We start from the raw sequence: 13,439 nt of genomic DNA, 5'->3' as shown, positions 1-13,439 counted from the left end.
CAAGAAGTTGGTCTGATAAAGTTCTTCACTGAGTGAAGGAGACTTTTATTTTTAAATCTGAAAGGGCCTTAGATACTTGTATTGTGATGGTTCACACCATCTTCAAGTCATTAGAATAACCCTCTTAAAGATGTTCTAAATGGAGACAGGATTTGACTTGTACAGGTAATACAAAAATACAAAGGACAGAGAAAGCGCTCTAGGGGATTTAAAATTAAAATACTACAGGATGGATATTTTAAAGGAAGTAAATAGATCTAATCGTAGCCACTGGTTTGAAAGCAGAAGGGGTTGATACGGTCAGAAATTAGCATACAGTAGTGAGGTGGTGATCCTTTCTCAAGCGATCTGTGTGTCAGCACTGGAAGCAGCTTTCTTGGTATAACTTCCACAGAAATGGAAATGACTGTAGAGTGGGGAGGCAGAGCTGGCTGTTACAGAAAGCAGGTATTTGAAGTTACATGTGTGTACTCCAACTGAATTCGTTTTTTTCCACTATGTTTTGGAGTCTTTAAACTACACCATTGCATTTAATTGTCATCTGGGCAGAGGGCTGTATCGTGTTATATATTGCTGTGTTTGAGACTGTGAATGTGTAAAATTGTGCACGACTTCAGAGAGTGTTGCTGTTCTGAAGTTTAAAAGCATGCACATAGAATCTGTAGCATAGATCCAAGCAGAAAGTTGCCTCTAAGAGTCACAGACAGAATAATAATTGTATATAATCTTACATAAACTGAGTCTACTGGTTTTAAAAGTTGCTTCACAGTACCACTGGTTATATTTAATATAAGCTCTTCAAATGAGTTAGTGCCAAGCAAAGCATTGTTTGGAGTATGGAGAAATAACCTGCAAGCCAAAATTAGCATGTATTCATTTTAAGTGGTGTGTGTTTCGTCAGGGCTGCCCAGATCATGTCGTCCCTGAAGGCAGCGCATTTCAAATTTAAATGTTTAAGCTATTACAACATGGAACATGCTGGTGAATGGTGCCAATAACATACGCTGAACATATGACCAGCACATGCCCCCTCTTCAGCATAGGCAATGAATTATTTAGTTTGTGTTCCAAGCTGTTTATTTTTGAGAGTTTTTTCCCCCCGTCAGTGTCAAGCACTGAGCCTTTTGTTTCTTTTTTCCCCCCCCTTCTTTTCTGCTGTTGCTATTGATTCTGTATTTCTAAAATTTTCTGCTGTGTTTACCCCCCCCCCCCCCGCTATTTTGTGCTAGTTCTTTCAGGATGCGGTCCTTGGTATGTCATAGAAACTGTGGAGACGAGTCTGAATTCAACTTGAAAGTGAGACATGAAATGACCTTATACTTAAATCTTTTGGGACTTGCTCTATATTCATTAGTTAGCTGCGGTATCTCTTTTTTGTGTAATTTTTTTTTACCATTATTTTTAACATCTGTGGAATGGCAGGGTTTTTTTTTCTCATCCCTTGTCATCCTTGGTTAGATAAATGGTGTTAAGGATACACTCCGTGGGCCTGTTCTGATCTTTAAAACCGTTTTGATCACAGCTCAAGTTCATGGACTGCTTGTGACTCTTCCGTTGCAGCAACTTTGTGCTGTGGATTCTGGTACAGAACGTTTAAGTGAGCCCTGACCCAGACTGGTAGTTTAGGAAGTACTGTGGAGCAACAGTCAATAAAACATTAGTGTACATACAAATATATTGTTATAAAATGCACCGCAAAGATGCGTTTTAGGGAGTATTACTTCTCTGATGGGGTCAGGCTTGACACAAAATTAATTAGACTTGGTGAGCTTTTCAGAATGCATTGTCTGATAATTAGTTATGTGCATAGCAGGTAAAGTGTTTAACACTGCATACTTCTTTATATAGATTATTCTCTTAAATTCTGTTTTTTCCTGAGAGTGCTTTGAGTTAAAGGATACACTGTTACAGAAGGCTTTTGCTTCTCATGTTAAGTATATTAGTAAACTTCATTTTTCAAGCATTTGCAGTAATTGAAAGTATCTTTCTCATTTTTTAAGGGATTTTTTTTTTAATCTTCACATTAGATTTATACAGTAGTATAGTTTTATTAAAATATGAACAGCACTTCCATCTTGTTGTTTTAAGCATACCTGTATATAAGATTCAGGCCATGAAGATAAACTGTAACTGACCCTTTGGTTTCAAGGTTAGTTAAAACAAGCTAATTGGGAGTTAGAGCTGAAAGAACTGTCCTGTTCTGTTGCGTGTGTTAGCTTTGGTGTTCACATTGTGTGCTCAAGTCAGATTAGTTTACTGGTAGGCCTGAAAAACAATCCATTGGAATAGAAGGAGAGAGGCAGGCTCAGGATTAGTTTTCTGTCAAGTCAGAAGTGCAGTTTTTTCCATTAGCAGATGGGAAGAAATTATTGAGATTGATAAAGTGTCTTCACAGTTTCTTACATGGCAGTTTTATCAGCATTTGAATCAATGTAAAGGTTCTCTGCTCTTGAAAGGTCTTGGTCATTCTTTCTAATTCCTGATCCTGGCCCCATGGGTCCAGCCACCCCCTTACACTGGCTCTGGCACCACAGGGTCCCGTGTTAGCCGGTTCTCTCACTAACCCCAGAGAATACTATTTTCCTCTTAAAAATTTTGTTTTGCTGGGTTAGTTGGTGCTGCATTAGTGAGTTGAATCAGCTTATTGAGGCACCTAACAAGCCCTACACTTAGCCAACAAGTCTCTGGCCTCCTACTCCATGGGCAAAACAGCTATCTAATGTTTCTGGACACTGCTTCTGTGAGGAGTGTAAGTTCATAGTCAAAGATGCTATCCGCATACCTCAGAAGAAGAAGAAGAAAAAAAAAAAACGGTGACCACAGTGGACAATGAAGTTGGACTGGAAAAGCAACAAAACTGTGCTTTTAGTAGTTTCCAAAATGTTCGTATGATTGATGGTCCTCATTTTGCACTTCACCACAGAAATATCTTCAAACACAGGTATTTGATAACTAGTTTCTGGTAGCCTGTCTTAACCTTTGTGTTGTGTTTTTTGAATGGTGATGAAGAGTTTAAGGGTTTCATATTGCCTTTCAAGCTTTCTGCATCAGGTGATCGTGTCCTGTCTCATTTCTCATTACATTTACCGTACTTAAGGGAGAAGTCACTGATTCTTGTGACACTTTCATATAAACTGACTGTTGTTTTCTCAGGAGAGAGAGCAAAACTGATTGTAAGAAATAATTTTGTAACTGAACTAATTAGTGCTCTTGAAGTCTTCCTGATGTGATTCCTGATGATCATTAAAGGAGTGATAGTTTAAAAATATCTAGTGAATCTTTTTGACTCTTTCTAAAAACCATAACAAACTTGTGCATTAAAGTTAACATTTAATGAAAAACTTGTAATATGTGGAGGGAAAAAATCTTGGTTTCTTTTTTGGGGAAGGATGTTAAAAAACGTGGTTTTATACAGATTAATTTTAATCATCTAAGATGTCTGTTATCTTAGGTTTTAGCTTTTCTGACTTAAAGCCTGTACGTTTTTCTCTATATGCGGGAAAAGTGTGTTTAGAGTACAGGGTAAGGCCATGGTCATGCCCTCCAGAATTGTTAAAATTTCTCTTAGATCTTCATATTTTAATCTTTTTCCTCTTGTCCATTTTTGCTTTGTTGTTTGGTTTTTTTTTTTCCCAAATAGAATTTAAAATCAGAAATATTAGTCATTTACTTTTCCAGATAGTGTTTCTAAGATCATAAAATAATTTGATGTATGAATTAAAAATGAGGGAAATGGCTTTCAAATATGTGGTAGTATTTGTTGCTACTTCTGAATTTATGGTAACTTTAAGTTTGGGGCCACCTTGGATATAATGGTAGATGCCACATTTTTTATGGTGCTTCCTCTACTAACATACAGATTTAAAAAAAATACATTCTCAGGATAAAAGGTTTTTTTTGTCTTTATTGAAGCAAGTATAGTATAATGCTTTACATTTTCTGTAGCTAGGGATTAACATTTCATTTCAACATAGTATATCTTTCTGAAAATCTGAATCTTTCAGATATTGGTTAGTTTTCATGTCTAAGTGGAAACACGTTAATTTAAGTACTGTGAAAATTAGAGTTTGCAGTTTTTTGGTTTTTTTTTTTTTGCAGTAGCATATGCATGGAACTCATTTGCATCTTCAGCTTTGCTATACAAGTGGATTCTGCAGTGGAATTTTGAAGAAATCACATCACTGATGAAATTGTTCATAAATATACAATCCTACATTTGAATTTCACTACAGAAATTTATTATTTTGTAGCAGTCAACATTTGTGCATGACAGAAATTAAATACTAACAGCAAATGATCTTCTGATACAGGGAAAGTCCAGCAGATAGATATGTGGGGAAAGGAAGGTGTGGAGTTTTTGATTGATAGTTTGGAAGATTTTTTATATGACAGTTTTGACAGCCCCATTCAGGGAAGAATGTTTTAAGTTGATGAGCTGGGGAAGCCTTACTTGAACAATTGCTTTTTCAGGAGGATGAAAGTAAGACACAATGTTTTTATTTTTTTATGTATATATCTCTCTCTAGGAAAGCTTTGCAGATTTCAGCAGAATGTTCCTAAGTGTAGCTCTATAAGAACCTCTTTGGAGTTGATTGCAGCTTGATTTTCTTCAACACTTCAAAGCATTTTACAAACTTAACTATATCAGTTTGGTTGCCCAAGAAGAAGAGAAGACTGGACTCAACATTAATTTTTATTCTGGAAGATTTTAGCTAATATCGTGTCAGTTACTACCTACGAAGTTGGTTTGGCTCTAACATATCTCGAAGAAGGACCAGAGTTTAAAGCAGGGCGATGTATAGTGAAATAGTGCATTGTGTATCAGGACCAGTTTTTTTCCATTTTGATATTTTGTTTTTAGAAAATTTAATAGTCTGGAAAAGCTAAATTACAGAATAATAATAAAAAAAGTTCTGGAACTTGAAGCTAAACCAAAAGAAACCCCTCTCAAGGCATGGTTGTTTTAGTATCAGAAAACCTCAGGTAGGGTTTGGTTTACACAACCAAACTATATGCTTTTTGTTGTTACCCTCCCAGAGTATTCTTTGTTGTATGGGATCGATCCAGTTATTGTGAACTCTGCCACCTGTCTGTAGGAATGCAGTTAAAGTAAAACCAAGTGGAACAGTGTACAGTAGTGCTCTTTATTTAAATGGGACCAGAAATGAAAAGGGAAGCTACTACTTGCCATATATTTCCCTCTCTAAAACAGTTCAGTTATTGCAAAAAAGAATTAGTAATCTGGTTTTTCTTGGCCAGTGAAAGCTTTTGCAATTTCATTACAATGGTATGGGGCAATGTAGGAGTACGATTAATTAAAAATAGCAGATATAACATAGATAAACAAGATTAAAGTAAGTCCTTCAATATTGCAGGCAGGTAGGACGTACTCTTACTTTTCAGCACCTCCAGCTGTGTGTTGCTGGAACATGTGTAGGATGTTCTGCAGTGGTACAAGTAACAGGCATGAATGAGTAACAGTTTTAGTACATTGACAACTATTTGTCATCTTGAATGAGGAGCTAGTCTTTATTACTAAAACAAAGCAAATGAAGAGTCCTTTTCCCATAGGTATTTTTCAATATTTATAATATAAATATTAGCTTTTTCTGCTTTATTTTTGTTTCTTAAATTACTTGAAATACTGTTTTAATATTTTTCTGTTTGATATTGGAAAAAAAAATCCTGCTTCTCATAGATACATAGGAGATGAGGTTTGTGTAGCTTGACATCTTCAAATTGTTCAGTATGTGCTGTATAGATTTTAATTAGACTGTATGCATTTAATGTGTGGTTTTCGCTGTGTAGTAGTAAAGGACTGGTGAAATGAAAATTCCTTTAGCTCTGTTTGGGAGGACGTGATACATTGCTTAAGATACACGTGCATGTTTTGCTTTTTACCATGTAGGCTTCACAGGAGTTACAGTTTCACCTGGTGTTCTGCCTCTTGAAGTGATTGTAGGAGAGAGAAGACTTAAGGGATGATCCAGTGGTTTAAACAAAGATTGGGTGTTGGGGAAAAATATGTTGTGTTCCCAGCTCTGTTGCACGCTTGCCAAAACGACTTGGCCAAGTCACAAATCTGTTTAATCTGTTTTTAAAAATGGGGATAATACTTCATGGGCGGAGGCAGGGGGGATGATGAAATTTCAGTGCTATTTTCTAGCACTTCTTATCAAGAGCTATGCCTTGCCTTTTAAAATTGATTCCTTGGGTTTTGAAGTGGCTTACTTTGTCTGCAGTGCAAACACCCTGGTTCTCTCCCTTTCCACCTTGCCTCCTCTCTCCCTGTTTTTGAGGACTGTTGGTTCTGTTCTTGCTAATGCTCCAGGCTTTCTTACATACACTGTTCCTGCACAAATGCTACTATCCCTCAACTTTCCTGTGTCTAGGAGTGCAAAGAACACTGGCTCTAATGTGTTCTGCTGATGTGCCTTCGCTATTTCAGTGTTTTCTAATGAAAGGTGTTACAGAAATACAGAACAGTATGTTTATTCAATTATAGTTGAGACCTTGAAAGTAGAATATATGGGAACATATATACCATATATAAATATATATATATGTATATAAATATAGCGTGTATATATGTATTTATATATAAATATATAAATGCTTTAGTTACTAATACATGATACATAATTGCCATTACTCCAACAAGTTTTGTTCCTAGCGTAGTGTCTAGTACATGCACATCTTTAGAGTTGTAGAAATTTTGTGAGGAATGCTTGACTTAAGTGGTCATAATCAATTCTGTTAAGAGTATCTGCAGTCGAAATACTGACTTTCTTGGTCAAGCTAAAAGGTCCCAAGTTAACCAAACTTTATTCTGTTGAAAAGCATTGAACATGCTTTTTTTGTTTTCAAATGGAGTTATGCACTCCCTTTCAGGATTAGTAACTTCTGGAAGCTTAATTTTCTGTGTTAGTTCAAATTTCAACCTTTGAAAGAAAATTGTTAGAACAATTGCATAAGAAAACAGGGGTTTATGTAGTAAGTACAATACAGCTTTTAAATTAAGGTGTCATGATGGTTTTACTTCACCTTTTTGAAGAGACATTAGACTGTGAGATGACTTAAACTTACTAAAACATCACCAAACAACTACATTTCAGCTAGAGTAGTTTTCTGCTGGGTTCCTAAATTATCTCGAGATACGAGCAGCTCCTGGGAGCAGGTAAGAAGATTAATCGTGGCTGGGAACAGAACTGGTGCAAGAGGCAGGGAAGAGCCTGCCCCGTTTGGTAGTGCTGAGCTGTTCCGTTGCCGTATCCCAGTAAAACATCCCTAGAATCAAGCTTTTATTGCAAAGAGCCTGGTTGGTACCTATGCTTCAGGAGTCTTGGCTTCTATTTTCCGCTACTTCACTAGCTCTGAGTGGGTTTCATCTTGCTTAATATTAGGGGCAGTTGTGAGTGAGTTACAGTGTGTGTGTGTGTCTACGCATAGACTGCCTTTAAATTCAATGAAAAATAGGCATCCCTAACCTGATTTCCTCAAACCAGTTTAGGCTTTTCCCTTCTATGGGATGTACACCATTAAGTGTCTGTTAATTTTCGCTCACTATAGAGACAGATGACTAACACAGGTATAGGTTTACGCTTGGAGAAATTAATCGCATGCGTCACGATTGCATGCTATACCCTTTCCTTGCCTATGCTGTTGTTCCTTTATCAGTACAGTGACAATGGTTAACATATATTCTGATGAAGACTTTTATTTAGTCTGCTATTTTATTCTTGGACAGATTTCCACTTGCATGACTATCTGACTTGTTCAATCATGTCTGTTATTTTTATTTGTTTTTATCCTTCTGCACTTTCCTGCTGCCCCTTGCAACAGCCCACAATTTGAGAACTTGGCATGATCTTAGAAGAATAGCTCAGGAGGAGTGCTTCTTGAGGAATATTTTCCAATAACAATGTGTTTGTTGTAGATGAAATAGTTTCTTTAATTTGCAGCTTTCAGACTCTTTGCAGTCTTGATTGGTTCTTGAGTGCGCACACAAGTGATTAAGGAAAGTAAGTTTGTGTACGCTGTGGAACAGTTCATGCATATAAAATTTCTAGAGGGTCTGCACCCTCACTAGAAGTTCTAGGAATTTGTAAATAGAAGAAAAATTGAAAATTGATTTGGACAAACGTTCTGCAGAGTACAGTTGGTTAAAAAACCCGATCTCTCTCAAAAATCTTGATTTCCGTTGAGATACCCAGCCCAGCAGTATCACCGAAGTGAATCAAGCATAGAATGGCCCTTGACCATCAAACATCTTTAGGTAGGTAATTGTGAAATGTAATTTATGCCCATAGCTTTTTGAGAGGAGTCTGAAAAAAGTCTGTTCTTTAACTAGACAGGCAGATTTAAGGGGGAAATTAAACACTGCTGTCTATTCAAAATTAGAGTTGGTAGGAAGCAGTTTTTGTCACTTTTCAATGGCCTGAGTTAGTCATCAATTTCTGTGTGAAATAAAGGACTGTTCTGCTCTTGGAAGCAAAGTTCTGTCTTGAAAAGCCCATCTTAAAATAAACTTTGCTTCCTTGATTCAGGAATACTCTTTTTTTCTGGGCAGCCTTGCCTCTGTGGGTAACTCTTCTTTTGGTAATGACTAGGGAGTTCTGGCATAATTTTGTAATAGAATGCAGGTCTCTGATGAGGTAATAAGTGAAGTCTTCTGTTACTAAAGTTACGTGTGAGTCATAAGTGCCTTTTTACGATTATGCTTGCGTCAAAACACATCATGACAGCACTTGTTCACTGTACTTCCGCCTGTTACTGTTTTAATTGTAAGGAATAGTAAAATGCCAAGTGCTGTATGTGTGGCTCTAAGCAGTTTTGTGTGGTTTGCTGATAGCTTTTTATTTCGCACTGAATAACGTTATTATAACTTCAGTGTTTCCATATGAACTTTTGCATCCCTGTGAATACCCTACAACTGAGGGTGAAATGGCAGGAACCTCTGTAACTAGCTAACGTGGTAATAAAGGATAGAGTGGGTTTGGTTTGTCTGCTTCAGCTCAGATATGATTGTAAATTGTATTCTTTATGAAAAGTTTTGGAATGGTATTTACTGTCATGGTGAAAGTTTCAGCTTGCATATTTAATAATAAGAAACCACTGTTAAATGCAGTTATCTGGAAGGAAGAAGAAATGATGATTGATTTTTACTTTACTGTTGCAAGTGTTTTGTTTCTGCTTTTTAAACAGGAAACTATTGTATTATAGAGTTATGTATGCTATGTTGGGACTTGAAATAGCAATTTGAAATTTGGCAAAGATAGAGGTACACCATCTTTTGGACAAATTTTAATTTGTTTTTATAGTTTAAAACGAAATTTAGGCATAGAGACCACACAACCTGACTCTGCATAGGGCTTTTGTGTACATAGATGCTAAATACCCGAAAATGCAGTGTTTCCATAGGCGGAGTTTCTTTTGTATTCACAGGCTGGGGAGCCTCAAATTCCAGAGGCATTACATGAGCAGTTTTAATGAATTAGTGTCTGGTTTTCCTGCAGCAGATGTGACAAGCAGCTTTATAAGCTGCTTCCCATCGATCGCTGTTTTCCAGCTCTTTTGTGTCTTTCTTCTGCTTAGAGAAAAGCAACGAAGAGCTTGGTTTCTACAGTAACTGCTGCCTACATTCTTGCCTGCAGGCCAATTTCTTTCTCAGTTCCTGCAGCCTGTGCAGGACTACTGTATTGAATTTCTTTAGATTATTTTTTTTTTCCTTCTTGCTGGTTTAAATATTTCACCCTTTAAGAAAAGAGGAGAATGCAGTGGGAATTTGTGATTTTGAGATATGTATTTTTAATTAACTGTAGCACATTTCCACAACTGTAGGGTAATCTAAATGTTTTTGCTGCTGGTCAATACCAATGTTTGTGTGGTTGGTAAATAAAGAAAATGAAATGTTTGACTGCTAAAACAAGAAGCTTTGAAAATTTGCATTAGCACTTTTGTTGATGCTTGTTTCTGTAGCATAATAATGCAGGGGAGGAGTGAGATCAGCTTTAAGTTGTTTAATAGAACTTTTTCTATTCATCTTTTTCAGTCTCAACTCTTAAATGCCCGTAGAGAAATTGTTGTGAACGTTGGGTTAAAAATGCATTGTTTCTTATGAAGTTAGCTTTCTAAGTCGGAAAGAAGAACTGAATGCCATTTCAAACAAGAACATGTTTATTAGTCAGTTTGTATTTGCTGTGAGTAATTCAGGAATGTTCCTGTTGTCGTCATCAATACTGTGTTGTCATAGGATTATTTTTTGACGCAGACAGGCTTGTTCCAGATCCTTCTGGAAGTGGGTTAGCACCATTCCTGTAATGAATACCAGCAGCTTTACATACTTCTTGGGCACTTGCTAAAACACGAGTGGGAAAGTATGTAACCCAGGTTTCCTATGGTGAAGCCATTAGTTTACAGCTACATCCTATTTTGCTTAGAATTTGGTAGAAGTGTTTTGATGGCCAACTTGAATTAACATGAGGCTACAGCAATATGTCATTACTTGTAATGATGCATAGGTCTTCGCTTTTGAATCTTAAGCTGAGTGTAAAGATAGATCAGTGATCTTTTTCTTTAGGGTGTTTTTTCATACTGCTTTATGTCACTGTGTAGGCAGTGATGGCACACCTGAAAAAACACACAGATACTTGTGAGAAGCATGCCCAGCACTCAGAATAAAAAGTCTTAATTGCTGGTTTAAAAATCTTAGGGTGTTTTGTTCCTTATGGTATTGAGCTTGAGCTTGCTGTAGAGCCCTCACATTTTCTGTTTGTAGAGGACATGCTTTGCAACTATTGATCTTTGGTCAAGAGGAATCAATTGCAAAGGATACAGAGAATTAAGGGGAACACGCATGAGGTCACGATTAGCTCCCCAGAGGAAAAAGCTGCCACTTTTTAAAGGGCAGTTGCTTTTTGGGTAACCTCTAGAAGTGTCCTGACTAGTAACGGCCAGACATAATTGAATGTAAATTTATGGTAAATTGGCCAAATCAAGACTTAGTTTAAAACCGTGGAGGCAGGGAGGAGGAGGAATCCATCGTAACAGAACGTGTATGTGTACATGTGAGAAGTGATGCCGTGTTCCTGCTGGGGTAGTTTCTCACATTGCTGCACAGGGTGTGGTCAACTGCAAGCAGAAAGCATTAACAACTTTTTTAAAAAGCTGGTAGGGGAGTTGGGCTTTATGTTTCTTTAACATAAATTTTAAAGTAAATTTTTTTTCACTTTTTTTTTTTTTCCCTAAAAGCTGATAGAGAAAAATGGATACTCCTTTTGTCTATTACCAACAATGTAGAAAGTTTTACAAATGTAATGTTGAAGCTAAAATTTCTGATAGGAGCATAAGGTTATACCTCATGTACCTAAACAAGCAGCTGTATAAAAAATTGCCTATGAATAAAGTTCTCTCTGTTTTTGACAGTAAGAAAATAATTATAATCTGATAAGTATTATGATATACTGGATCACCCTTTTTCAGTGTATTCATTATAAAATTTCCGATATTACTAGCATTTTTCTTATTATGGGTAAGTTTTACAGCAGCACTTTTTAATGTAATCCTAGAAAAGACTTTGTAAGACAGATCTCTAATCAGTGTGTTTAAAGAGTCAAGGAGAAGCTTACTACAAAAAAATGTGTAATTTTTTTTCTAATAACCTATACTTTATTAGTAATTATTTAGTGCTGGGAGTTTTCAGGTGGTTGTTTGATATTGTGAATGTTTGGATGGATTTATATATCTACTTTCATTATTAGTTTGGAAACCCAGATTTTTAACTGTTGGGTACTTTAAGATTATCTTAAAATTCTGATTCTGCTTTGAAGCCGCTCAGTTCAATTTGTCTGTTTAATAAGTTCTGCTTTTGTTGATTCTGTTTAGGTCTAAAGATGATGATTCTATTCTGGAAATGGACTCAGTATTGACTTCCAGTTCAATTAAACACAGCCCAAAGTCTTAAAAGTAAATTCTGGATGTGAATAATTTAGTATGCCTGCTCTTGGTGTTGAACAATCAGAAGCGTTTTGGTATAAAATTCAGAAGATGAGGAAGTTAGAAGAAGTAATTATGTTTCTTTTGGAAAAGGGTAGGCTGAGTGAAGCAGCTCCTTCCTCCTTGGTACAGGAATTGATGCTTTTCTCCAAGTTAACAGAAGTTACTTCTTTCAGGTATCTCTAAGACATGGAGTTGCATCTCTTCTTACAGGTTCCCTGGTGTTTTGTGTGTGTCGGTTTGATCCGCGGAGGAACTGAGCTCAGCTCTTCAGAGATGCACCTTTTCTCTCAGGACATAAAGGCAAAATCCATGGATTTCACAAAGGCTGAAATTATATATAATTGTACTTCAGCTTTTTGAGCTTTTTTTTTTTACCTCCATGGGATTTCTAGTTGTTTTTGTAAAGACTCATCTTTTAAGTCTTATTTATTTAAAAATCAGTTAAAAAACAATAGCTATGTCTAGTTTTAATTTATATTTCCTAATATCCATTGTGATGAAATCAATAATAAATGAAGCAGCAAATGGAGAAAAGGTGAAATTGTGGTCCTTGTTCTTTCATACTGAAATTTACCCACAAGCAGGAAGTGATACAAATTGTAATTTCCAAATGCTGTGTTCCTGTGGGCGTTTGAATGCTGCCCAGTTTTGACATGCTGGTCTTAAATTTCATTTACAGATGTGACGTAGAACAGTGCAGAAGCAGCCTTGTGTGGCTTTCTGACCTTGTAGAACTAGGGTCAGTGCTGCTGTTTGTCAGTGACCTGGGATATGGGACAGAGAGTACCCGGAGCGGGTTGCAGATAATGCCGGATTGGGGGTGGGGAATGGTTAATATGCTGGAGGGCAGGGCTGTCATCGAGAGGGACACTGACAAACTGGAGAAATGGACTGCCAGGAACCTTGTGAAGTTGAGCAAAGAGAAATGTAAAATCCTGCATCTGGGGTGGGTAAAGGCCAGCTGTGACTGGGGGATCCTGGAGGAGAGGGTGGTGTATGTGTTTCAGCAGGGCACCCTTGTGATGATGGAGGCTGGCTTCGTACTCACGTCTGGTTTTGGGCCCCACATACAAACAAAACTGGTGACAAACAGGAGAGGGGAGGGAGGAGCTGCTGAGATGCTTAGGGAACTGGCACATATGGCATATGAGGAGAGGCTAAAAGACCTCAATTTTATTTTATTTTACTTTTTTTTTTTGCCTGGGGAAGCCCAAAGGTGGATAATTTGCAGTCTTCCCCTGCCTAAAGAGTGTTTATGGAAAAGATGGAGCCAGGCTGTGCTGAGAGGCTCACAGTTTGAGGATGAGCATCTGTATCAAGTTGCAACTAAGAAATTATACCTGGAAAAATGAGAAAACCCCTTCACTGTTAAGTGGCTAATTACAGGACTGAATTGGCCAATTCTGTCCTTGGAAGGCTTCAAAATTTGATTAGACAAGGCC

At 37.0% G+C, this 13,439-nt stretch overlaps 1 protein-coding gene across 4 annotated transcripts in view; it reads left to right on the top strand.

Annotated features, from left to right (window-relative positions):
* FOXK2 (forkhead box K2) overlaps window positions 1–13,439 on the top strand; it is a 48,555-nt gene that overhangs the window by 15,255 nt on the left and 19,861 nt on the right. Inside the window, exon 1 of one of the 4 annotated variants that reach the window (XM_074607722.1) lies at window positions 7,937–12,170. The exons of the other annotated variants lie outside the window; for them this stretch is intronic. Coding sequence (XP_074463823.1) covers window positions 11,992–12,170 — 179 coding nt within the window. The 5' untranslated portion in view covers window positions 7,937–11,991. Of the gene's footprint in view, window positions 1–7,936; window positions 12,171–13,439 lie in introns of those variants that run through there. 4 annotated transcript variants of the gene reach the window in all.

The sequence above is a fragment of the Larus michahellis genome, chromosome 14 (assembly GCF_964199755.1).
Source record: "Larus michahellis chromosome 14, bLarMic1.1, whole genome shotgun sequence".
Lineage (NCBI taxonomy): Eukaryota > Metazoa > Chordata > Aves > Charadriiformes > Laridae > Larus > Larus michahellis.
Note: the sequence above shows the minus strand (reverse complement) of the source record. Positions and strands in the feature narration are given on the sequence as shown.